Source organism: Thermobia domestica, chromosome 5 (genome assembly GCF_964235325.1).
Source record: "Thermobia domestica chromosome 5, izTheDome1.hap1.1, whole genome shotgun sequence".
Lineage (NCBI taxonomy): Eukaryota > Metazoa > Arthropoda > Insecta > Zygentoma > Lepismatidae > Thermobia > Thermobia domestica.
The window spans coordinates 238,599,686-238,627,620 of NC_137458.1; the positions used below are offsets into that span (position 1 = coordinate 238,599,686).

The 27,935-nt window shown below is 36.1% G+C and overlaps 1 protein-coding gene and 1 long non-coding RNA gene across 5 annotated transcripts in view; one reads left to right on the forward strand and one right to left on the reverse strand.

Moving 5' to 3' along the window:
* Nopp140 (nucleolar and coiled-body phosphoprotein 1) overlaps positions 1-27,935 on the reverse strand; it is a 48,788-nt gene that overhangs the window by 6,692 nt on the left and 14,161 nt on the right. For 2 of the 4 annotated variants that reach the window (XM_081759830.1, XM_081759827.1), the window contains exons 4-10: positions 23,994-24,252; positions 20,183-20,364; positions 15,523-15,729; positions 10,882-11,334; positions 10,052-10,263; positions 8,893-8,964; positions 2,654-2,707 (exon numbers count right to left, since the gene is read on the reverse strand). In XM_081759830.1, coding sequence (XP_081615956.1) covers positions 2,654-2,707; positions 8,893-8,964; positions 10,052-10,263; positions 10,882-11,334; positions 15,523-15,729; positions 20,183-20,364; positions 23,994-24,252 — 1,439 coding nt within the window. The remainder of the gene's footprint in view (positions 1-2,653; positions 2,708-8,892; positions 8,965-10,051; positions 10,264-10,881; positions 11,335-15,522; positions 15,730-20,182; positions 20,365-23,993; positions 24,253-27,935) is intronic. The other 2 variants (XM_081759831.1, XM_081759828.1) reach the window with 1 other exon arrangement.
* On the forward strand, positions 2,714-3,440 carry LOC145686481 (uncharacterized). Its single transcript, XR_014131614.1, has 2 exons — positions 2,714-3,064; positions 3,244-3,440. It is a non-coding gene; the product is annotated as an uncharacterized LOC145686481 (long non-coding RNA).

Sequence of the window (27,935 nt, forward strand, 5' to 3'; positions counted from 1 at the left end):
AACAGAGACAAGCTGAACAATAACGGAGATCAATCTCAGTGCCTATATACATATAAAATATTTACTTAAGTGACCTAATGGGTTGACTGGTTAGCTGATTTGGACTTTAGTATTCCCTTTAGCACAAAGGCTATGTGACACGTGGATCTACACTTAACGTGGGATCCGAACCCCACACAAGCTATTACCCGTAATCGAACCCGGGTCTCCCGTGCCAAACTGCTTACTAATCATACAGCCATGTGCCTTACTGATCGAAGATGCAGTCTCATTAAAACAAGTTAAATGCCATCTGTTTTAATAATCTCGGACTTCTGACGTTAATAACATTGTATTCTGAGCTTGACCTATGTAGACTTCAATACATCAGTTAATTTTGAGTCCTTAAACATGATGGACTGTTTGTATGAGTATAAATTTGAAACACTTTTATTATTACTTATTTATTTGCACGAAACCAAAACTTTGCAACTAACATTCCTAACTAGTTATTGATATGTAGCTAAAACTGAGATTGTGTTATTTGCAGTAACTTTTATTCGTTAGGAATACGCAAAGTATCCTTACTCAAAAATATCTCACTTTTGATTAGCTAGTTTCTGTAATTATATAGGAAGGGTGGGGAACTGGAATATTAGTAATGAAGTAGGTTATACGAGAACTTACTGTGCGACGAAGCTGGCTCCCTTTTTCTGAAATAGTTAGTATCGTTTTTATAGGGTAGCAGACCGTATTTTTACAGCTGCCAACGGCTTAAAGCGTTAGGAAACTAAACGTGCTAGAGAAAAAAACAAAGTAATCGCGAGGGAGAGGCAGTATCGATAGCAGCTAATACATGTTAGTGCTCGGTATCTTATCTTAAACGATCGGCATACGAAGAGCAGAAAAAAATATTTCAGATATAATAAAAACTTGTGCTTTCTTCTAATATTAAACAACACGGCAAGACCATTTGAAAATACAATTATTATTATTTAACAGTTATGATGCATTTGTTGTATACGCGGCGACGCAAGTGGTGGGTTATGACCCTGGGTTTCACGCTTTTAGAGGCCTCACAAAACCAAAGAACGGGCGACAGGTAGTGAGCTTTATTTCGAAAATTTTTTATTATTATTATTATTATTATTAGCTATTTGAAAAAAAAGGAAAAACTTTTCTTACCCAGGGATCCGCGAACATTTTTCGCCAAGGTGGTCGTAAGAATTTACTATGCCGCTAGCTGTATGTTGCCTTAATAAATTGAAATTAATTTCTTTAAGCAAGCAACAAAATGTTTTTGTCTAATGCAAGTGTAATATTATACTGCAGTGTATAATTTCTGTAAACATCTCAGATTTTAATACGATTTGATTGCCGATTTTTTTTTTTTTTTATATATATATATAACCGGAAACAAAGGCGATATCTGGGGTAGATAAGACATGAAACAGAGGTTAAAAGGAATATTCAGGTGGTGAAGATAATGCATGCACCCCGCAGATTTCGGTGAACTAGAAACATCTGGGAACTCCTTGTCATACTTTTTGTGAAAACATTCGAAATCCCAGTACGATCAATCGGTTCTCGTTCAATTGTCATACCAGTGACAGTGTGAAACTACACGAGTGATTAAACGGAACGGTGTGATCTTAGTGAACTCATTCTCATTAGTGTCCGTAATTTGTATCAAGTTGTGTTTTGTGTACTCTGTATATGTACTTGGTAGAACAAATAAAAGCATTTAGCATTCTGGTTTAAAAATCGCTGAAATCTCGGGTTCAAATTCTAGACTCCTCAATTAGTAGCAAGATTGTTCCGCGAACTACGGATTATAAATCAATGTTACTGGCGCGAAGTCCAATTGTCCATCAATTACCAGTTATCCGACTAAATTTATCAAATTCCCTCTAAACACAGTATTAAATAACATTGCACAACATTATTAAATTAATAATGTACTGAATAATATTTCAAAATTCTCGTACATTTTACACAACATGCGATCAAACAAAAATGAGTGGATGCTTTTTACTTGGGACGCAGATTACTGAAACATATTCTGTAGTTGGTAACAATACTGGCAAGGGATGTTTTGATGTTGGTTTCACTTGTGGCCACGACCCGCTCACCGCTCTGTTGACCTATATTTTATATAATCTTAATGAGTTTCCTGACATTTATGTTAATTGGTTGATTTATTATTATTATTACAAATTACTGTATGGTTTATTACATATTGAATTACAGAATAACGACAAATCTTGTAAATAAAGTATAAAGAATTTAAAAGAACTGAATGTGGAACAATTTAACTTAATTTCACTTCATTCACTTAATTTACAAAACGGAGATTTTTAAAATTATATTCCTTTATATGCTAACAGAAATGTTAAAAAAAAAAAAAAAAATAATTTGAACTTCCTTGTTAAAGTAAAAGAGAAAATAGGAACGTGATAATTCAGGTATCCTGAAAAACAGTAATGGCTTATTAGTAGTAAAGGGGATGCCACCAAATGTACACTACAGGGAACTGCTCTCCTGGATCTTTCATGATTTTAAAATATGCAGTTACGAAAATACTGGGAGAAAGCACATTCAACAAAACCACTCCTCTTGCATAATATGCAGTGCATTGGCGAAACTGGAAACAAGAACGCTGCTGCAAACTCACCCTATTTTTAGATTTCTGTTCCAACTGAATGTTTATTTCGCCTTGGCCGATATTCTAAAAAAGGAAATTGAAAAAAAATAAAAATAAAAATTAGCTTTTGTCAATGAGTTAACTACCTCTGCTGTATTTCGTTATTAGTAATGACCAATCTTACTTTCCAATTATACATGTAGCAAAATTAGAAATGAATTGACAGTTCAGAACCACGTGAAAATTTGTGCTGAGAATGGAATCTACGTCATGGGTTTATTAAGGTCACAGTGGTATCAGACGTTGTGCTGATACAAGTGGGAAGTATCTGCAGAAGGGAGCAACATTACAATGTTCGATTTGAGTTTACTGTCCTGTTCAGCAACGAGGCTACATGAGACGTGAACCACACATCTCAACATAGGATGCAAACCACATGAGGTGAGGTGATTTTAGTTTAGCGTCCCGTTCAGCAGCGAGGCTATATGAGACGTGGACCTACTGATTAACGTGGAATCCGAACCACATGAGCTCCCGCCGGGAATCGAACCCAGGTCTCCCACGCCAAAGGCGCGTACGCTAACCGCTTAGCCACGAGGGAGCTCTGCAAACCACATGAGCTCGGTTGGTAATCGAACCCGGTCTCGCGCGCTAAAGGCGCGTAACGCTATGCACAGCTACGAGGGAGCTCAACATTACAATGTTGTTTTGTTATGTCCTGAGAAATGTTTGCCAATTGAAGTAAAAGAAGCACATCTGTAACTTCTTAGAGGCAAAGGGAAAGCCCTTGGTTTGGCGGAGATTTTTTTTTTTTTTTTAGATCAAAAATGATCTACTCTATTACTCAGTCCCTTTTTAGGTCAATGCATTTTATTCAACGGTTTTCGTCCCGTCAGATGCCAAAATCCCTGAAAAGTGTAATTATAGGTCTGCGAAATACTCGTCTACTGCTTCCAAACCTCTTCACTGGACAAACATTTTCCAGCCACAAATTTATTTAGATGTGGGGAAAGGTGGAAAACAGAAGGTGCCAAATTTGTGATTCGTAATTCACAACCCTTTTTTCACCACTGCCAAAGCACGTTAGTGGATAGTTGCAGTTTTCTTTTTAACCCAAACTTTTTTTTTTTTAATTAGTTAATCCAGAAGACGTAGTATTCGTCATTTAAAGTTTTATAGTTTGCACGGTAATCAGTAAGAATCCCTTTTGCATCCCAGAGAACACAGGTCAAATCTTCCTTGCAGATGAAATCTATTTAGCTTTTTGGGAGGAGAAAAGGGATGCAAAACCAATGACTTCCACCTATTGCTTTGATTGAGGTTTCGTTCCTGGTGTGTAGAGGTAGGCCCTAGTCTGATCCACGGTCAGCAGTCCACGAATACGGGTATCCATTTTCCACAAAGCCCTCTCATTTAATTCACCTAAAATGTACTGTACTCTTTCTTCTGATATGCTTATGGCGTCAGTTATTTCACACATCTATCCCTCAATATAATATTGTGCACTTGCTCGATGGTTTGATCTGCTGTTGCAGTTGACGAATGTTCCTAATGTTGATCTTCTTCAAAAGAAGTACATCAATGTTTAAATTTAGCCGTCCATTTTTTAACTGGTAAAAATTTGGTGGCAGAATCCTTGCAAACATTCAACTTTGGATTAACTTCCGTTGGCAATAAACAGTCCAAAACAACTTTATGACGACATTATATTCCAATTTATCCATTTGAAGGAAACGTGTCTACTTGCAAACAGCTCATACTTGACTTGCGTTATTGCGAAACATGTATTAATATAAAATTTCATTGATATCAACGCCATCTCTGTGCAAGGCCAAAATTGTTTCACCTTGCTCACAAATCTGTACGAAATTATTTTTGTTTACTTACACGTGTTTGTCTTCTTATAGTTTGTAAGTAATCTGGATTTCAAGTTTTAATGTAAATATATTTTCTGAGTATTTCTTCGTACTGAGTATTCAAATTACAGAATGACTTCCGGGACCAATGTGATTCATGAATTTTACAGTTGTCAGGAAACAACTTACGATTCTATATCTGCTAATATCTTATGTCGGACATGTGGTTTTGCATAATATATCTGCAATGTGTAGAACAGGAATGTCAAATTCAGTATCCTAACTGGAGCAAATAACCATTAATGTACAATAATGCGGCCGGCTTAAAAACTTAATGATGTATTTAGAGTTAGTAAATATATAAAATCTTACGTAATACTGCAGTACATCAAAAACAAAGGTGTTGATTTACAAGCGATACCTACAAATTTATTTCTCGACACCTGGTATATTTCTTCGGCAACCAATTTCTGATGTCGGGAAACATGCAGCTCACACTAGCTACTTTTGCAGCAAGTTAGATGTCGTAACTTAGATCTCGCTGGAGACTTACTTATTTTCATACGGAAGAAAATATCCACACTTATACGTACTGCCGAGGATGGCAATCAGGTACAATGCTAATTTGCGGGTTTCTGGGAACTTCATTATTAAGCAAGTATTAGTAAAATTTTGGGATATTCACTTTACTAAATTTTGCTTTCGAGTTAGGTGTTCGAGTTGCACTTCATTCCTATTAGTTCAATCTCCAGACAGAATAGCACTTTCCCAAAGTGGGTTGAAAAATTAGCAGGAAACCGGGAAAGCTCGTCTTCGATCATCGAATGTCACGGAAACTTTTTTCGAATTCACTCTTCAAACCCTGAAGCTTAACAACTATTCTGTGCAAAACGGGCTCATTTAGCTTATTTTCTGCTTTTCATTAAGACGGAAAGAGCTCAAGTCTTCATTCCGTAACTTTCTTCCACAACAGTAACTTGCATTCGAACGTTTTTCCTGATTATTCATGTCTGTAATAAGTATATATTTTCTTTGTAGTTTCAAACACAAATTTCTCAAGTTATACCTTCAGCCATAAAAGATAGATCTCGACCCCCCCCCCCCCCAAAAAAAAAATCCAAGTAAGCTAATGTTTTGTTCTTTGATTTACAAGAAGAAAAAAAGATTAATTTTAATTTGATCTTTCAAAATCCAGAACCTTTCGTGAACCACAGACTATGACAGCCAGAATATATGCTTTTACAAATAGAAAATTGTTACTGATTTAAGTCATGACATCTTATGATTTAAATTATACAAAGAAGGACCCAAAAGAAAGTAGCTCTTAAAAATAAAGTTTTCTAAAGTTCTTTCAGTCTCCTTCAAAGTACTTTCTATTAGATGCAATGTACTTCTCCAGTCCTCTTCCCACCGTTTGAAGCACCTCGGGTCTTCATGGTTCAATGTTCTCTCCGAGGCTCTTTTTACACCTGTTTTTATCTTTTTTCAATTTGCGGGAAGAGATAAAAGTCGCATGTGGTTAGGTTTAGCGAAAACGGACGGTGGGGAAACGATAGCCCATCCCTGAGAGCCGAAACAGCGGTTCACAGATAAGGCAGTGTGTACGGGGTCGTTGTCATCGTAAAGGAACCAGTCATTTGACTGCCAGAGTTCCGGGCGCTCCCGCCGCACGTCCTCCCATGAACTTCTTACAACCTCCAAATAAAAGTGATGGTTAACAGTCTGACCAGAGAGGACAATTATCCGGTGCACAAACAAAACCAATGATCATCGACTTAACATTCGACCTCACTTGTCTTGCTTTTTTGATCGAGGGATTTTTCTAGTTAGACTCTTGCTTGGTTTCGGGGGCAAATCCGTAACACTGGATCTCATTACCTATAATGACCATCAAAAAATTAGACACACTTTCAATCTGATTTTTGTCTTGGCTCAAATACAGACGATTTATTTTATTTTATTTATTTATTAATTATTATTATTATTATTATTATTATTATTTAAATCTTGTCTGAGCAGGCGAGGAACAAACTTAACGGAACATGTCTCATTTGCAAATCCTCAAAGTCCGCTGGCATGAGCTTCAACTCACTACTGTTCTGAAATTTCGTCGATCGTCAAACTATCCTAATTGATTTTTTAGGATCTTTTCAATGCTTTCGTCGTTTCGAGATGAAGGCCATCCAGAACGAGCATAATCTTCAACATTGATTTCAACAAGTTTTAAAGTGCCCAAACCACTCAAAAATTGAGGGCAGCGTAACATCCTTCTTGAAAGCCTGTTGAATTTGGAAAGCTTCCATTGCTGATTTTTCGAACAGGAAGAAAAATTTCAAACATTCTTTGTTCCTTTAAATCTGTCAACGATTTCACTACTGCAAACGAGAAGAGTTTAGAAAAACAACACTACCATTAAACGTTAATCTCCTATGCGACGCCACTTGGGCAACTGATTTGGGAAGGTTTACAAGATCCGCCTAGCGGTAGAATTAAGACTACGCCTAGGAACGGCCACATGCTTTCTATCTGGTTTCCTTTTGGTCCCCCCCTCGTATAATTTTGTTGTTTTCTCAGAGTGAACAGAACCGCCCGCGAGTTTGACATGCTTGGTGTGAGGTTGTGGGTTCGAATGCAGAGAAAGACGTCTTTGGCTCCCACACTTAATTGTAGATCTATGCCTTTTTCACATACAGAAATAAAATTAATTTTCACAGCCAATTAATGTTCCTCAAATTCAAGAATAAACCTGCATACGGTGAACTGTATTATGATTCGTTTTCATTTGTTAATCCATCTTCCATTTGTCGGTATTTTACAGTGTTTAATAAAAATATATATAAGAACTTTTGACAACTGGACGTGTTATGCATATGCATCAATTGACCAAGCGCCATTTTTCGATTTTGGAGATTTTTACGTCAGTGTGTAGGAGACAATGAATGAATGAAGAAAGAAAAAAAAATACTATTTGCTTAAACGTTCAGGAAAAGCTGTTCGACCAAGTGCCAAGAACTGGATCGTAATGGTAACATGTATGTGTTTTCCTTCAATATCTCAGAACTATGTTTTGGTGCTTGGTCAATTTTGGTGGATAACACCGTCCAATTATTAAACAAATTTTTTCTCCTCTCTTCAAACAATAAAACATTAGTATCACCATCCAAACAAAAAATAAGCACTATTTCTTTCGTCAGAGATGACAGTTATAGTAGACGGGTCAACGGAACATTTACGACGTGGTAACAGGAAAATACACGTTCCTCTGTCAATTCGTTTCATATTTTGCTCCGAGTACATTAACCAATACCTATTAGTACACATATACATGTTACATACTAAACATAATAAAAGTAATGTAATGTTTATTTAACTTGTGAGTATTCTTTCATTCCAGTTTACAATTAAACTACTTAGGTATTTAGTTATACAGTAAACGAAATGAGGGTTCTCACACATTTTTGTAAACTGTTCTCCCTGGCAAAGGTTTACCTACTTCCCGAACAAAAATTTCATTTTCCCACTTTTTAGTAACCATGTTAGTTTAGATAGATATCTAAAGGTAGGGCACTAACTTCCTATAAAATGGGCCGGCCTAGAAAACACGTGACCAAATATTACATATATGTTACATAAATCGGTCTATGTGATACGGAATTTTACGTGAACATACACATGGTATTAAGACTACCAGCTGTTGAGTTTCACGTCTAACTGTCATTAGACGCTGATAAAATTCATAGAATCTGCAAGAAAGTATAACCTTTGAAACTAAAAGATAAAGCAAATACATCCGTTGAAGTTATGCGCGAGCAGGCACACAATGAAGTCCGTTAATTACATTATTAACACTATCATCTGTTGAGGAGTTACATGATCTAGCTCCGATGACTATCGTAAGATCGTAATTAAATTTATATGAAACCACTGTGAGAACAATCTTTTCAAACAAAAAGTAAATCAACCAAATTGGTGCGCCTATGTTGAAATTAAGCGTGATCATACACAACTATGGTATGGTTACCAGCTATTGAGAAGTCTCATGGTCTAGTTCGAAGAATATGGTTAGATCCTCATGAAATTTATGTGCAACAACCAGAAAAGAATATTCTTTCAAACAAAAATAAATAAATAAAATCTCTGCACCTGTGCAAAAGACTTACACTTGAACATACCCACACACAAACGAGTGAAATTGAGAATCTCGTCCTGTTTTTGAAATCTGTTAAGACTCAGTTCAGAAGGTCAGAGATGACACTGTCTACAGTAAGGATTCAAGATGCTGTAGCTGAGATCAACGCGATTTGCATATTCTCGGCATATTATATAAAATCATCTACGATCCCTACACAAATACGAAAGAATATTCTAAATAATATCCTTTACATACAAATATGTAATGTTTGCAACACTTACTTCATTTAACGTTCCATTTGTGAATGTTTTACTCTTGTTAAATGGTGACTTCTTCTCTACAGCAGCTTTTTTCTGAAAAAGACAGAATCCTCACTAAGTTTATATATTCAAACACTGATGATATGGAAAGACGTAAAAGACTATTAATCGATATATGAAAAAATACCTCTCTGCCCCTACATGGGTACCAAAACATCTATTTCTCTTTCAGAGTAACATCCTGCAGGTATATATGAACGAGATTTTCGAAATAAGGTCTTTGTCGAACATTTATCTTGTCTGCTTGGCTATTGTCTAGTATACAATTCCACTACTTAGAAAATTATGAACCAGAAATTCTTTCCTCAACCTTCCTTAATTTTAAATTTATTCTTGTAACTCATTTGGGTCCCCAGTTTCATTACTGATCACGATGGACAAGCAAGTTCTGACATGAAAATTCCCCACTTTGATTTTTTTTTTTTTTTTTTTTTTTTAAATAAGGCCGAAGAACCTTAATGAAATTCATATGCAACCCTTTAGAGAACTCAGTATAAGAACGAACCTGTTAACTAAGAAATATACAAATCGAACCGATTTTATTCTTGAAATATTCTTTATGTACTTAAATTAATTACCAACAATGTAATCATACAAATCAGCCCAGAATTTTGTGTGTCATTATATCACTACAAAATTTTAATTTCGATGAAAGGTCCAATACTGTCAATATGTCATATCTTGAATAAAAGCATTAAAAATTTTCACCCTGTTATTTTTATCCTTAGAAACCAGTTTTATTCTCAAAGCCAGCTCACCGGATAAAGCCTTAACACCACATATTGCTATAGTACATTCCCGAAGTCACTCGCAGTCGAAGCTTGTAACGGAAAATTTCGATCCGTTACATTTGTTTGCTTACCTCAAATATCGACCAGTTCCGATTTTCAATTATCATTCTTGAATCTATTGTATATTATGTGCGAGTTTAGTTGTATAACAAAGAACAGAATATTCAGAGGAAGGAAACGTTGAGGCCCACCTTAAAAGCTTACCACCTCTGGTATAAACTGTCCTCGAAACTTATTTTAAGAATTCTGAAGAATGTCCCATTGACTGATTATCAAGTTCAAGAACTTCATAAGTAGCTAAGTCTTAAGAAAGAGGGGAAAAAAATCACCTGTTGAGGTTCTTCGTCACTATCGCTCTCACTTTCTGAATCTGAACTCTCGTCTCGTTTCCTTTTCGCTGTGGATACGGGTGTTTTCACTTGCGTTTGTGGTTTTTTGGCTGGTTTTTCCTCCTCTTCCTCTTCAGACGAATCGTCCGAGTCGTCCGAGCTTTCTGCTTTCGCCTTTAACTGTGCCTTAGTTTTTGTAGTGGCTGGAGTTGCTACAAAAACGAATACCATGAACATTAATAACTATATTATAACGTAAGAATCTGATTCACATTACCAGATGAAAGAAAATACTTTTACACACAATCATTCACGTAATTCTTAAAACTAAAATTATGATTTTTCAGCTAGTTTATATTGACTGACAGTTTTATTATATGACAGACAAAAATTTTAGAGGAAAAAAAAAAAAAAAAAAAGCGATCTTGGCCAATAATCAGTTTTTGGATCAGGAGTCACAAAATTTTTCAAAGGCCCCTAAATTGGGTTTTTGTATTTTTTTACGGAATAAGCACATCATAGTCAGTTAATTGTTAATTTCGGTTTGATACTATATGTAGTTCTCCATATATGGGACGTACAAGAAAATGTTTGAATGAAATATGTTGAATTTTTTAGATTAGAGGCCACAAAATTTTTGAACGGCCCCTAAATCGAGTTTTTGTATTTTTTTACGGAATAAGCACGTCACACTGAGGTAAGTGATAGTTTTGGTTTGGCTACACTATATGTAGTTCTCTAGATATAAGGCCTACAAGAAAATTTTTGCTTGAAATATATTGGATCCAACAAGCAAAGAAAGAAAGAAAGAAAAAGAAAAAAAAACTCACTTTTCACAGTTGGTTTAGCTTCCTCTTCTGATTCTGAATCGGAATCCTCTGAATCTGAAGATTCCTGCTTCTTAGCTTTGGCTCCTTTGGCACCTTTATTCACAGCAGGTGTAGTAACTTTAGGAACTTTCTTCGCAGTTGGTGGTTTTGCAGTCTCTTCTTCGTCAGACGAGTCTGAACTCTCTGAACTTGATTCTGTTTTAGCTTTGCCGGACACAGGTTTTACTTGTGGAGATGGTTTGGAAGGTTGTTTCTTTGGAGCAGGCTGTGGTTCGTCGCTTTCTGAGGATTCGGAAGAGCTGCTGCTGTCATCTTTTTTTACGGATTTAACTAACTGTGCAGGGGATTTGCTTTGTAATCCTGGCACCTTTCCTTGAACTTTTGGAGATTTCCCCTGAACAATATTTTTGCCGGGCTTCTGGATAGTTTTCACTGGGGGAGTCTCATCTTCACCTAAAAACAAGGAATCAATACACATAGCAATCTATAGTAATATTATATCTGAACATGATTGTTATTAATTTTAATGGAGAGAAGATGGAAGCGTTAAGACAAAGTGGGTAAATAATTCCATGGGATAAGCAAACGTTATTCCAAGTACGCTACTTATGCACCATCATTATCAAAGGTAAAGGATAAATAAGTTTAGAATTATATGAAAAAACTTAGATTATACAATCCTCTTTTCATTTAATTAGTCATTACTTGAATGGGTACCTTAACACATTCAGTTAAAATTTCAACCTTTTTAATAGGTAAAAAGATCAAAGAAAATCGATATAAAAGAGACTAAATATTTTAAAATTCGGTATAATGTGACTCCAAAAAGAATATTTTTTGAAGTGTTCTCACTTTCATAGCGATATAGTAGCCAGAACGGACGCAGAAACAAATCTTCTCAGAAATACGTAAGTTACTTTGTCTTTTTTTGTGAGAAACTGTTAACGATGCTGTTGCCGTATTTTATAGTGCCTCAATAAGAACGAGGAATTTAATATAAAGATTATGTAAATAAAAATGTTTAATATTTTTATATCATTACATAGGGTTTATGTTTGAATTTAAGAATAAAAGATGGCATCCGACATACGTCCCCCCCGTCTTTCTCTGCAGGATTTCATTCTCAAATTTATAATTATTTTCTCATACTTGCCCATGGAGATAGATATGTTCAATTTCCTCACTGACTTCTCGCATTAGTAGTTTTAACCTGTTTCCGAAACTTCGCACAGAAGTAGTCGCAAAGAGTAAAATCACATGACCTAACTGGCCAGTTTTGTCACCACTGTGAGAGAACAAGCCACGGAAATTTCTCACTTAGCAACAGAAGCCTCTCGTAGGAGGTGTGGCAAATAACGGTATCTACGTTTTGCGTTGAATCTACGCGCGTTCAGATATTCCGCTCAAATGTGTCACAAAAAAGTGGTAACCATACTGCTGTACAGTTCATTTTATTGTTAAGGCATTCCCCAACACGTTTCTTTATATAGCGCTCCACGTCAGAAGTTGCAAAAATAACTGAACGGATCTTTTTAAGAACAGCGTTACCAAACCGAATCATAAGACGTTGAGTAAATTAAACTTATTACACTGGTATCTTACTATTAAACTTATTACAGTCCTATTTAGACATGAAAAATTTTGATTGGTATAGGACCATTGCTTAGAATAGGACTTGTACTCAAAACTTGTGTCAAAATGATTAGGATTGGAATTAGATTTCTGGCCTTTCGGCATCTATGAACATGCTAGTTCATTACGGATAATGGATTATTAAATCGGATGAGAGAGAACCCTCGATGATCAAACTACCAGCGAAATTGGTAAGGAAGAAAGGGGAAGAAGAGGCCTGGGACCACTATCGTAGGCACCATCCCGGTATTTGTTTGGTGTTAATGAGAACAAAGCCCAATTGCTTTTGTATTTTAGCATTAAGCAGTGTTTGTGTTTTATACCACCTCATCAATGTATAATAACAATGCTAATATTTTTTCCATGGGAACGAATTAGTAATTTTCTCTGTATTCCTTATGGGAACAATTTGTTTGGTATTGTCCAGTTTAGTGAAAGTTCAAGGGACTGGAACGGATTAAGGACGTATACCGAGATATCACTATTATTAAATCGGATTATTCACTAATCGTAAAAATATTTTTCATTCTTAATAATAATAATAATAATAATAATAATAATAATAATAATAATAATAATAATAATAATAATAATAATAATAATGGACTGTCTAATACAGATTTGCTTTTAAATTTCAAGTTTTTTTCCAAGGCTATGTATATTATTTTTCAGGTCTACATTCTTTTAAATGAAGGAAAGTTGTTGTTGTTAACAACCTACCAGAAGGCCAGCTGAGAAAAATGTGCAGTAACTAACACAAGCAAGCTTAGTTGTTACATTTAACTCCCACGTGATTCATATCTCTTGGTATTAGTAACGTTTTTAACCTAACCGAAGTATATATAGAGATACAGAGGGAATGACCACCAAAACCAAAATCGAGAAGTTAGGACTTACAGGAGAAAAAAAAAAAATACTCCGGATTCACAATTAACTTTGTTAGTACAATCAAGTTACGCCTAGTCTAAAGTTAATATTCAGAAGTCACTGAACTGAAAGAAACAATCCTAGATACCCAGGTTACTTTTGTACCTTGCTTTATTAACAATCCGGTCTTAGCACATTACTCTTGTTAAGTAATAAAAATGTGTTATGATTGGAGTTTCTCCACTACAAGTTTTCTATGTTTCTTAAATGATTAAATCTGCAGTTTTCAAACACTGATAACATTCTCTCTCACCCACCCATATTTTATATATATAATGCAAACACATTAAAAAGAAGTCACTAAGAAAATAATATTTCGACTGCTTAACATCAGGCACAGCCTTAGGGGAAAGAATTACAATTTAAGGTTTCTATCAACGAGCTTTCGAATTGTTTAATAAACTTTTGTTCATCCACCTTGCTTTAGAAAGCTATATCCTGGTCATTGTACATTTTAAATTTTTTCAAATCACAATTTAAGGTTCCCATCAACGTTGTTTCCAGAATCTGAATTTTATTAGGAAACTAATGAATCACAGATTACGTTCCTAGTAAAAGTTATCACGCCAAGATTGCTTTCACTTACTCTAGAGCTGCTTCCACATAACACGATATATCAAGGATTAGTACTTCAGAAAACTTTACATATATATCAGTGCACTCCAGTATTATACTATACACATGTATTGATTTTCAGATAATGGACAGACTCCACTGTAATCTTACAAATGACAACTAATATTTTTCTCTTCCTTGTTGGAAACTCAAGATTTTATACCTAGTCTTACCATAAATAGTGTCCCTACTTTTGAGGGTGGCTGTACTTCCGCCTGTACAAGCGAGCAAAGTCAAGAGCGGTATAGTGAAGCGCGAGTCATTGCTGAATGAGCTCAAGAAGCGTAAAGTGTTCAAGATGGAATGAGGCGTGTGTGAAAATAGTGTGGCCGTGATAGCGTTGCACAAGTTTGGCAAACAGAGAGGAGAGATTTTCAAAACCCTCCAGAAGCTGCAAATTAGTTTACCGCACGGCCCTTTGTTGAGACGAACTGTCAAAGATTGCCACGGCAAGGAAGACTAGGCACAATACGAATACCGGAATTTGTGAAAGCAGTGGCGGCGGTGTCCGACGAAATTAGCTGGGTTCTCAGTTATGGTTCTAGGCTGAAGATATCGAAAATGTCTAGCACGTTAAGCACGTGACCCGGACTCCACATGCTTACGAACAAAACAAAGGACATCATCTGACGAACTGAAGCGCCAGAGGCTCCTAAAAGCAACGCGCTTACTTAAGCGTTACACAGTAAATGGATACTGTCGAACCCTTTCCATTGATGAGAAGATCTTCAGTGTTGAGACTTTCAATGTCCAAAATGACAGGATATATGCCACATCTTGCGTCAGTCATGGTATGGTAGGGTGTGAGCTACGAGGGCACAACGGAGCTCCATTTTTGTGGAATGGAGGTCAAAACGTCAGCCAAAGTGTACCAGGAGACAGTGCTTGAGAGCCTAGTCAAGAATCTCACCAACACACACTTCCATGGACAAAATGTAACTTCCACCAGGACAGTCTCAGCAAACAAGGCACAAACAACCCAGAGCGTCCGGAGGCAAATGTTCCGGACTATTTCCATTTCAGATTGGCCTTCTGCAAGTCTGGGTCTAAATCCTTTGAACTACAAATTGTTGTCAAAGCTTCAGGAGATGGACTGCAAGAAGAGAGATCCCAATACTGCAAGTTTAATGCAGTCTCTTCTCTTCGGAAGACAGCTACAGATTTTCCAGTTAATGTGTTGCGTAATGCAACTGATGAGTGGGCACAAAAACTTAAGACTGTGTGGCTAATGATGGCCATTTTGAAAAATTGTAATTTTGATTCAAAATATGTCCATGTAACTCATGTTAGTAAGATATTAAAATACCTCTAACCATTTCGTGTCAATGTGAAACTTTGGGACAGTATTTATAGTAAGACTAGGTAGTAACTGTCTCGTTAAAAGAAACGTTAATAAAAGTAAACACTTGGAAACAAAGATGTGCCTTTTTTGCTACAAGAATTAAATAAACTTAGATTCATACTCACTTTCACTATCTGATTCTTCTGAACTAGAGTCCTGCGCCTTTTGAGAGACAGGTACCTTCTTAGCCTGTGGAGGTGGTGTCTTTCCTGCCACTTTAGCTACGACCTTCGCCTTTGAATCCTCTTCTGAATCGGATGAACTTTCGCTTTCACTTGAAGATTCCTTCTTAGCTTGAACTTTTTTCTGCTGCACAGAAGTCTTTGTTTGAACTACAAATCACAAAACAAAATACACTTTACAAAGCGTATTAAGACAAATATAGTTTTGTTCAAAACAAGATCTTGTCCACTCAGGTCTCTGTACGAAGTTCTCATCTCTTATTGATAAGCGAAATTAAATAAATGTGAAACTTCTTGAAGATGGACGGACGCACATACTAGATACATGGAGTTTCACAGATTGTTTAAGTACGCAATAATCCTTTTAATATGTAAGATGAAAATGGTAAGGGGAAAAAACAAGGGATGTCACAAAACTACATTTTCTATAAAGAAAATCTACATTTGTTCACTTGCGACTATAGTACGAATGTAAAGACTTAACGAGCAATATTTTAAAACCTTTTTCCCGATATCCAGGTGCCAGACTAACCATTTTCTCCTGATCAGCGGCATTTAGTACAATAAAGGTTTACTAATAAAGAATGTAAAAGCTAAATAAAGGCTTGATAAATAACAATGGATAAGCAAACGTGAACTAACTAAAGAATTGCTACTTGAGCTAAATTTTATAAATTTTACTTGCATAAGAAATGTTTAAACATTATATATATAAATATTGACAACCTCCTCAGTTCGTGTCTTTAAAACGGGGATGAAAACGTTGAACTGAGAAGATCACCTTCCACTCACCATCTAGAATGAGTGGGAACGTTTACAATTTCTAAGCGAGAAGTTAATGATTCAACCATGTATTTACAGGAAATTACCAAGAAATGACAACTCAGATATCGAATTAATGATTGATGGTTATATTTCTCATAACTTGTGTTGCAGTGTAAATATGTGATGTTCAAATTCGGGTATCTAGAATGTTTGCCAGAAGAGCAACGCATACCAAGCATTGAGCGGTTGATCATTGTTATTAAGGTTACACATACCTCGGGTTTAACTTCAGCTGGTGGTCCTCTCCTGGTCTGGTCTCTGGATAGGAGATATCGCCAAGTTGATATCTTTATCGGGATTGTGTCTTACTGGTTAAGACACCCTACTGCAGTCATTGGTGACGATGATCTAGTCCAGCTCTGCGTCCAATGTACTCGATAACTAACACCAACGTTAGTTCGCTAAACGTAAACGATTTGAGACTCCAGTCTCAACTTCTCTCCAACTTCTCAGCCTGATTCGTACTACCGAGTCGTCCTCCTGCGTCTGACTTTCTCAGTCTGAGTGAGTCTCTGAGTCTCGAGACCTCTCGTCCCTCCGTTTTGTTGAACTCTTGTCCCAAGGAATTTGACTGTGTCAACTGATGTCAGGCGCGTGTGCCCTTCTTTCTTCGGGAAAACGAGGTCGCTTCCTTGTTGCAAACAACAACTGCAATACTTGGAATGCTCTGGTCTCATGATTCTAGACAATTTCTACATACCCGAGAATGTATTTTCTTGTTCACAATAATTGTACAAATGCAACATAGTAAATTCTGTAGATTGCTCTCACTTACACATTTTCAGAATTCAGTTCCTGAATTCTCAGACAGCGAACAATGTGCTCCGATGATTTTAAAAAGCTGACAATACAATCGTACAAATTTAGTGAGATTATTTAGATTAACAAATTATTTCCTTGCTTTTACTCCTTCACCAAACAAAAATTAAAATCTTCAATAAAGTTGATATTTCAAAATATACATAAAATTAATCATTAAATACTAGCAGCGTTCACCCCGCTTCGCTGCGGTCACCCCGGAACGCAATAAACTTTGTTACTTAGATAATTTTTACTTTTTCGCTTTCAAGTGATATGATAAAAACCATAGAAGATTGCAGTAAATGTTAACATTTTATCGCCTGTCATTTATGTTAACCCGCCCCGCTTCGCTGCGGTCACCCCCGAACGCAATAAACTTTGTTACTTAGATAATTTTTACTTTTTCGCTTTCAAGTGATATGATAAAAACCATTATAACGCCTGTCATTTATGTTAACCCGCCGAGTGACACGGTCATGTGGGTTGCATATAAATACGTTTATTTTTACCTATGATGAACTAACAAAGGATTTGTGGACACCTGAATGGTCAATTATCTCAAGACACTGGTAATTGAAAATTAAAGTGATATGATAAAAACCATCTAGGGTCCAAATCCTAATAACCCCCCAAAAATGAAAGAAATTGGTTCAGCCGTATTAGCGTGATGAGCGGACAAAGGATTTGTACGTTCTCTTTTATATATATAGATAGAAGATGGGCTCTGCTACATGAAAATACAGGCTCTGCCACAATATATAATCAATGGAATATTTTAAGAAAGAAAAAGAAATTGGCCACCCTTCTCTCTAACAAGCAGTTGTAACATGATTTCCAGGAAACTTTCAGGATAACACTTCAAATAAAATAAGACTCCTAAAAAAATTAATAAACAGGAATATTTCCCGGAGTTTAGTGGTTTTATTTTTTTTTTTCGCAGTCTATATATTTGCGATAAAATAAATCTAAATTGTCAGTCACCTTATTCACCTGACTTACTTAGCATTCACAACTGAATTTTTCCGCTTTCCTCAATCGGCCTGCGAAAAGATGATAGAGTGCTAGGAAAAATGATTAAAGACTTAATATCTTGATAAGCTCCCTGAATCTAATGACTTATGGCAAAAACTTCAACTGATAGGGCGAGTCGAATGAACCAGAAGTGGCTATCACAACTATTATACTTGCAATATTACTAAGTGTCAACCTGGATTTTACGTATCTGGAGTAATATTTGGTATCCCTGAAACGTAAATCACAAAAAATAGCAGGTTATTTTATTCTCGCATACATTATCCCCCCATAACCTGTATCAAAAACAGGACTGGGTCTACTGGTATGCGTTCAAAAAGGACGAAAAAATCCAAATCATAACATGATCGCTCTCATGTGTTACGTTATCTATCATTCTAAACATAAAATGCACTTGAAGCTAGGACTTAGCTCCTCATTCGCAAAAACCTTTATAGTATTTGAAAGATAATTTAAATAAAATATCCAACATAAATTCACAAAGATTATTCATCGTTGTGTATCACAGAAAGCAACAATAGTCAACAATTCCCATCATTTTAAGCAGAATGCAGGTTTTCCGTATCTCTAGAATGGATTGAGATATATTTCTGTAAACGGCATTATCATTACGTCTCTTGAAAACCATCCAGTTCATGAATGGAATACTTATCTACGCAATTTTCAAAATAAATCCTTTACGAAAAAAAAAAAGTAGCTTCATTCCTATTTATTCAAACTCGAACATCACGATCACGGTACTCGAAACTAATATTACTGTTATAGTTTCCAAAATTTAGGTGTTTGTGATACTGTTATCAGTCTGTAATTTCAAGTTTTTGTTAAGCATGTAGATTTAAAATGTGTAATGATCTGACGTACAGGGTGTCTATTAGAATTCCAAAATGAAATTTCGTGACTTTTTCTTTACTAAACCATAACATTTCGTACCACTCTCAAGAGCGAATATGGGTGCGAATTAAGCCGAATTTTCATGCATGCGATAGAAGCGTGCTTGTTTGCGATTTAGTAGCGTCTAAAGCCGATTACAGACATTTTTGGTGGTGAATTTTGACATTTTATAGAATAAAATTTTCTAGTCTGTACTTATATTTGTACAGATAAAAAAACAAAAAACAAAAAAAAAAAAAAAAAAAAAAAAAAAAAAATCGTGATCCAAAAGCTAAATTTCTTGACTTTCATGACCGATAAACACCCTGACGTAATGCCATTTGAAAAAAGTTGAATTCGTAGCAGATATAACCAAGTGAGACAAGCAGAGCAATGCACATCCCGTACCCTAATACCGAATACTATGATTGTAACGATATATTTCAAATAAACGGAACAAGATATAAGGGACTGAGAATTTTAACTTTTTGGCAGATTTATTTTAAAAAACTGCTTAGATGATAAGTATCACATTCAATCATGTAGATAGCTTTCAGTATTTATACAAATCATAATGTCGCTTTTAGCAATTTGATACCTCAAATTGCTCCGGAAATATGACAAGCATTGGTAATTTGCAACACTGCTTAAAATTATGTAATTCCGAGAATTTGTAATTAAAACTACCAACAATTATTGCTGTAATGTTATGAAGTAACTATCATTTTAAACATTCCCCACAAATACTCCATTTGAAACAAGTGATACAGCAATCTCTACAAATATCTCGAGCAAGGTTTGAGATAGCACATCGCTGAAATAGCATTATAACTTTTACATCTATTGAAAAGCTGAGTGACTGAATGGGATACTTACCTAAGCACTTTTATATTTGTTCAGGAAGCTGAATGAAGTGCCCAATACTATTAATTCACATATTTTCCTTGAAAATGACTGACGCATAAGCAGTGAAACCATATTAGAAACAACTGTCTTCATGTATTGATTTTAGGTATGTGACTTTTGACTTACAAATATAGAAACAATATATAGTATAAAACGTAATTAAATTTACCTTTCGCCTCCTCTTCACTGCTGGATTCACTACTACTACTGGATTCTTTCTTGCGTTTCTGTTGAGGTGTTCCTTTCTTAGGTGACTGCTGAAGAGGCGATGGCTTTACTTGCGGTTTAGCAATCTGCTTCTGTGGGACATTTTTACTTTGCTTAGTATCACTCTCTTCTGAGCTTGATTCTCTACGGAATAACGAAACATTAATAAATACCAAGCACTAAATCTTTACATCTAATCTACGACAAATTATATGGATTCCGAAACCAACCACACACACTGTATATATTTAAAATATTAAGAGTATTTTTGTATATATGTGTACTGTTTCGATTTATCCTTAGTTTGAATTTATTCCAATAATAATAAGAGGGTCATTTTTCTTAAATTATCAAACCTGTTTGAAAACACTATCTGGATTTCTACATTCGAACTAAATAATCGAATTCACGGTTTTCACAGTCGAAAAGCTTATACTAAAATCAAGGAACACTAATTGGCACGTGTTCCGTCGGCTGAGACTGTTGAATTTTCATGACGCAAGTCTATGACAGAAGTGAGACCCGAGCTTGAGACAACCGGATAAAACTTATGAAATATTTGACAACGAAATCAGAATTTTTGACGTATATTATGTATTTCCAATAAATTATATGAAAAGTTGAAAACAAAGCACGAAGTTCAAAGATGTCTCCAACCAGCACCGCATTTTTGTAAAACAAGCAGACCTTGAGATATTTTACAAAACGACACAAAAACACCAGTCAGGATTGTAACTTTGCGATGGTGTGCTCCAGTTACAGAAAAGGAGCTTAATCAGGCATAACGTTGCTCCTCTTCTTTCGATAACAATTCCTCAAGTAATCGTGAAAAAGTCATTCACAATCTTTTTCATTGTAGAATGATCCTGACTTTTTCCTGAATCAATACAGCTTCTTGCATTCGTTCTTTTATTGCAGGTGACTAAATACCGATGACCTTGCTTCCCGCTCTCATCGTGTGGATGAAATAGAACACTGCAGTATTCCGTCAAGGTTTTGATAGTCTCTTTTAACCCTGGAAGTGGATATACACGAAGGTAAGGCATGGAGGTTGTCATTTGTAACATGTTAAGTCAGTAACTGAGCTCCAGATGAATGTGCAAACTACCATCGCTGAAAGAAGGCACGAATACAATGTGCCCAGGAGGATTTGTAAATTCAAGTATCTGTTGTTGAATCCAGTCAAGCAATACTATCTTCATCTTTTCATTCAAGAACTTGAACTCATTCTGAAGTTAGTATATTGTAACTGTCCAGGCAATTTGTCGAAATTGCGATTTGACTGGATAGTAAATTTCAAATACTTGCTCCTCCGTCAATTGACGTGAAACTGGTGTCGCGCTTGCTGTTTTATGTTCAGAATAGGATTAATTTTCTGGTATATCGAGTCTGGAGGAGGAACCACTGAAATCGCCAACGGTATTTGCGAATAGGTGCAAGAGGTGTAAAGAATCAGTGCCCCTCCCCCACCCACACTGTTTAAAGCTCGTATCACTTAATACTGCACTGAGGTATGTACAGTATAAAATTTGTTTTGATTCTCCTCCCTTGTTAAAATGTAAGTAATGATGAAAATTTAAAAATAATTTAAGTATTAAAACAGTTCGTACGAGAGCTATCCAGAAAGATATTTCGGCGGGATATCACTATCAGCAGGGCAAGCAACGCCACTTACAGGGACTTCTGCCCGTTAACTGAGCATCCACCTGTGGATGAGAGGTTCACGTTGCGTCTGCTCTGTTCACAATACGTTAACATGGGTGCTCAGACTGAAAATCCCGCATGTTATGAAGGTCGGTCGGTCATACAATTTTTGTTGCCGAAAAATACTAAACCGACTGACGTTCATAAACAGTTTATGATAAACGTCAAGTGAGGGGTTGGCACCTCACGTTTTATGATGGCCGAAAAAATGTTCTCGATTAAGACCGTGCTTTGTAACACATGAACTAGTCGCAAAAAATCAATGGCAGGATTCCTAAAAATAGCAGTCCTAAGGTAACAACTCTTATTTGAGTTTCCGCAAATTTCACGGGCCTTATTGCATGGAGTTGTGACCCAACGTTAGGCTAACAATCTTTGTGAGAGAGGGGTTCTGAATACTTTGACAGAGGAACAATATTCAACGGATGGCAGCCACCTTGAATTTCCTTGAGGCCTCTAACAAAGACTGTGATTGCTTGATCGTATCGTTACTGTGAACGAGACTGAAGTTAAACATGTTACGGTAAAACAAAAGTCCATGGAGTTGAGACAACAGAAAAAAGCAAAATCATATAAAATCACATTTGCAAGAAAATTTATACCTAATTTGTTTTGAGGTAGGGAATGTGTACTGCTAATCGACTTTCTGTAACGAAAAGCAACAATTACCGCTGAAAAATATTGTGATACATTACAGAAGAGTTGAAGAGTAATTCAAAACAAATGCTGAGAAAAACTAAGTGCAAAAGTTATGCTATTTAGTTTCATGACAACCAACCCCCGCACTCGGCCAGGCAGACTCAGGAACTGGTAAAGGCCTTTGCGAAGAGTAATTTAAAGGCCGCGTCAAACAATGCAAAAGTCCTGCTGTTTCATGGCAACACTCAGCCAAACAGACTCATACTTACAGGCCTTTCATACGAGGGTTCCGACTATCCGCTATATAGCCCGGCTCTTGCACCAAGCGACTAGCATTTGTTTCCCAACATTAAGACCTGGCTAGCAACGCAATGCTTTGATGATCTAGACCTTCAGGCTGGCGTGCAGGAATGGTCGAAGTTACAGGTGGCACGCAATTTTATAACAATGGACTTTTAAACTTGTTCATCGCTATTAGTACCTAGACTGGCCAGCGGCAATGTCAAAAAGTAGTGTAAGAATGTGGCTTCGAAATGCATATAAAAATTATATTTTCACTCGTCTTTTTATTCCAAAACGTTACGTTCTGGATATCCTTCTATAATACACAATGTCTAGCAATAACCAGCCTGGTGTAAGCCCTTGAATGCACAAGGTAGTCCAATAAATCTTCTCACATTTTAAAGACTAATAAAACGAAAGCATTGCAGATAGATCCTAGTTTATTCAAAAATATAAAATGATATTGAAAACAGTTGTAACTAGCGATCGAAATTTCAGCTCAATCGGCCGTTTCGAATTTAGTAGAATTTTTTTTTCTTTCAATCAACCCGTTATTTAAATACAACATTGAAACACTGTTAACATTACTAAAATTTGATAGTTGCTTACCAATGGACAAAAGTGACACCATAATCGAGTTATTTGCTGCTCCACAATTATTATGGCTGGTGTCAATGTTTTACAACATGCGGTTCTGTTGCAGCAAGGTAAGAACTACGTGCGTAGTCGAATGTGATAGAGCTCCCTCGCTGGACTACATACGCGCCTTTACCTGGGTTCGATTCCCGACAGAGTTCACGTGGTTCGGATCCTACGTTAAATTGTAGGCCCACGTCTTCTATATGCTCACTGCTGATGTTAAAATCTAATCCGATCGAGAGTGCTTATTCGATTCTATAAAAGAGAGAACAATGTGGGCAATTCATACACATTTATTCAAAGATATATTTGGAACATAAAAATATTTTTAATTAATCAATTTACGGTTCACTATCTGAATCGTGGTCAAAGTTTTGTAACTAAATTAGTTACAATATCTTCATGAATAAGAATCCTTACAATGAAGAATGAACAAAACGTGACCGCAATATAACATATTGCTTCTTATTCTTATCGTTTATATTGACAATATTTATGGCAAAACTTACTCTGAACTAGATTCCTGAGCTTTTTGCTTTCCTTTCTGAACTGCAGGGCTTTGTTTCGGTAGAGGAGCAGGAGATTTCTTCACCGGTGCTGCGGGTGTTGGTTTCTTCTGCGGAGGTGCTTCTTCCTCGGAATCACTTTCTTCCGATTCACTGGACGATGCCTTCTTTACGGCTGGGGATTTTTTGGAAGGCCCGTTCAAAACCGCATTCTTCTTCTGTAATGGAGTCTGTTTTGTCGCAGGTTCATCATCGCTGGATTCTGCAAATTTAAGTCATATTGCAATGCAAATACAAAAATGTTACATTTTGTGAATCATTGCTTCATAAAGATAGGGGAATATTGATTTCATGACATTTCAATTGAAGTACACTGAACTAATTAATCACAATGAACTATAAAGAAAACAATGTAAGTTTCATGTAATTTCAAATTAAAACTTTTAAATACTCTCAAAAAAATAAAAAAAAAAAAACTGACGGTAAATATAGACGGAAGTTTTACATTTTTTTTATTGTGCATGAACTATGGGTTATATTCGTGGACTGTCTTCTGTACATATTCACTGATATCATTCCGTTCAAATCTGAAGTCAGATTGCACGAGGACATTCTTTTCGTCACGGAGAAAGGTTGACATGGACACCTGTATCACAATTTTGAGAATTGTGTCGAGCAATTTGGATGCTATGTAGACATGCAAGGGCTCGGAAAAAACAGTCTGTTGTAATATGCCATTACAGTCTAATGAAATTATGTTTTTAATAGGAGGGTGCCCGAAATTTTTTGCACCGACTGTACTTGATGTTTAACAAAAAATTTCTGGCTGTTCATATAATTCGTAATTTTATTTGTTATTCTATTTCAAATTAACATGGAAAAACTGTAAAAAATTCATTGGGAATGATAGTTTTGGGAATCAATATCTTTATTTATATTTTAAATTAGTTATAAGTCTTGCATATGTATATGTAAATGGATTATTACAATTCTTACGGTGTCAGTGCTATCCGAAAATATAGATCCACTATTGGACGGAACTTTCCAGATCAAATAACCAATCTAAAATTCGACAGAATTTTTAGGACCACCCTTCACCTCTCTTTTAGATACCTAGGTCCTTCTAAAATCTAGTTTAATCCAGATTTCACCAAATTTTATTCGTTTCAAAGCCCCACCGCCAAAATGCTTAGTTTTGATTGGCTGATAAACCCACGCTATGATATTAGGGCGCAATTATTCCATTTCCAAGCCGGAAAATCTTGCTGACAACAGCCAGATTTCGATCGTCGAGCTTAAAAGGTCGCAACGGAGTGAGAAAAACTGCAGTAAAAGGTAAAACTAATATAATAGTCGAATAACTACCAAGCAGGAAGCTACGGAGCCATAATTTGTTAGTTTTTCCTAGTAAAAACCGGACTGAAGAAATAAAAAATAGATGACGCCATGTTGTGCAGATATTGTTAGTTATGGACAGGCTTTGTAAAGTGCATCAGTTTGCGAGTTTTCTTAGGAATCTATAAACAGTTTCGGAGGAGTGGTGTTTTCTCCCTTAAAATATTCTTATCCTTAAAATTATTCCTTTTTTAGTTACGTAAGGCCTGCCTCACTACCGTTTGTGTTCGTGTATGTAGTGGATGTGATTTCTTTTTGTATTTATTTATTAGTAACATGGCGGTATTTAATTTTGTGGTAGTCAGTCCAGTAATCACAATGCACGTGTAAATTTCAGTAAGGGCTCCTATCTGACTCCCAAATTGGGAGTACGGCTTCCAGCGGGATGAGTTGAACATTCAGTTTGTTTCCGGGTTCCTGCCCCTTCAGGGCAGGGGTCCTATTGCTAGCTAATACTCTGATATGTCCCCTCAGGGCATCGATTAAACAGGTTGATTTCAAGAATGTGATTTAGTAAATAAAGAGCCAGTTGGCCCTGTTCATTTCTTTCCTTTCGTTACCTTTCATAGAGCCGATTTAACATGGTGAAATCTGAATGATTTCTGTGTATATTTATTAGTATAACATGTATTAATGTAGTGTGTAGTATGAATGTGGCATGATGTGTCTTGTAGTTCGAGTAGTATGTGTATATCTGTAATGTAGTATCAGTGATAGTGATAATTAAGTGATGAAAGAGTGTGTTGGACAGTGTAGTATTTACTATGCGATAAATTTTTATTACTCCGTCATTAAGTGAACGTAATATAGTATAATAATTCCGTGTACAAGGTCACATTCAGTTGTTCAAGGGTTCATTATATCGTCGCTAGCCCTAGTGTCAAAAGTCAGTACTAACCGCCATTCTTCTGTCGAGGTGCTTAGTGATTTAGTTTCCGTGAAATTGACCTTTCTTTTCGAAATAAAACCTAGAAGGTATAATTCACAGCCCATATGAATGTACAGTTAGGTCAAGTGACCCAAAATTAATATATTCTGAAAGTTTCAACATTCTGCATAGTCTAGAAATCTAAATATTTAAATAAATAAACAATACGTAAATTTTTAACAGAAGTCGGGCGATATGATGCTAGTTCTTCGCTTTGAAAATATATTAAATGTCCATTTTTCTTCGTGGCTGTAGAATTTCATTGTTGATGCAGAATTTTATAAACATTAGACATTATCGCAGATAATTCTATTTTCAGTGAACATACGTAGGATTTTTTTTTTTCTTTCGTTCTTAATAAAGCTACCAAGTATTACATAGTATTGTGTGTGTGGTAAAAGAGTCTTGGGTTCGAGTGAGGTTGTCGTGCGGTGATCGGAATGGGAAAATGTTTGTAGTGATTATAGATTTTAAAGTATTATGATGAAATGTGTAAATAGGCTGGGCGTAGATAGAGGAAACAGGGTGTTTGTAGAATATAGCGTCGTGGCAAATGAATATTAATGTGAATATGAATATTAATAAGTATATGAATATTGTAGTAAATGAATATAGAATATAGGACACCCATATAGTTAAATATATAGTAGCCCAGTGAATACTTCGCCGCGTGTTGATATATAGATATTGAATAGATACGTGTAACTACAAACATCTCAGGTTCTGACCCCTGCACCATAATATCACGCGGACCGGAGGGCGATATATAGTCGGACTACGGTAATACTTTGTAGTTTATGTGTCATAATAGTAATCAACCATAGTAATACCATCTGATAGAATGGGTAGCATCATATAATCGCTGACTAGACATATTGAATAATAAATTATGAAAAGACAATAGTAGTTAGACAACAGGGCTGTAGTGAATCATATCTTCTGGTCGGTTTTAAAAATAGAATGTACCACTCCGTGAGATTTTTTTTTCCTTCACGTTACCTACTCAGGCTAGCTTACAATGTTCATGGAGGCGACAGCTCTGACTGGGTACAGAATCAAAACAATTAGTTATTGAAATTTATTTTCGCGTACCCGGATGTCGACCCCTAGTCCCTTTAAGTATTTTCATTTCTTTTCTTAGTTTAATTAGACGAGGGAAATTAACGACATCCCAGACTGTGGCGTGTCTGCGCGGGGTAGCTATCGGTGAAGTTTGGCATAGAAATCACCGATCCAAAATTCAGTTTATTTAATTTTCTTTTATTTCGGCAAATCATTAGTTAGGGATATCTTAGATAATACTTCTATTCTAGTTTCATTACTGTCCTCGAACCTTCTTAGTTTTTCTAAGGGGTCGAATATTTTTTTTTCTTAGAGATTTCAAAATTGGGGACGCAGTTACCTGGTCCCTTTCCCCCTCTCCTTTTATCCTGCTGGTCTGGGCCGGATACGGGGATCGGATTTCAATCTTACAAGCCAACTCTTGTGGGATTGGGATCTGATGGACACAGAACTTGCATCCTTGGCAGCAGGACGCCCCTTGAGTCTACGTATTTGAGTAGACAACCCTTTTGGCATGTTAAGAATATTTTGGCTATGGATTTTGTTGAGAGCGAAATTCG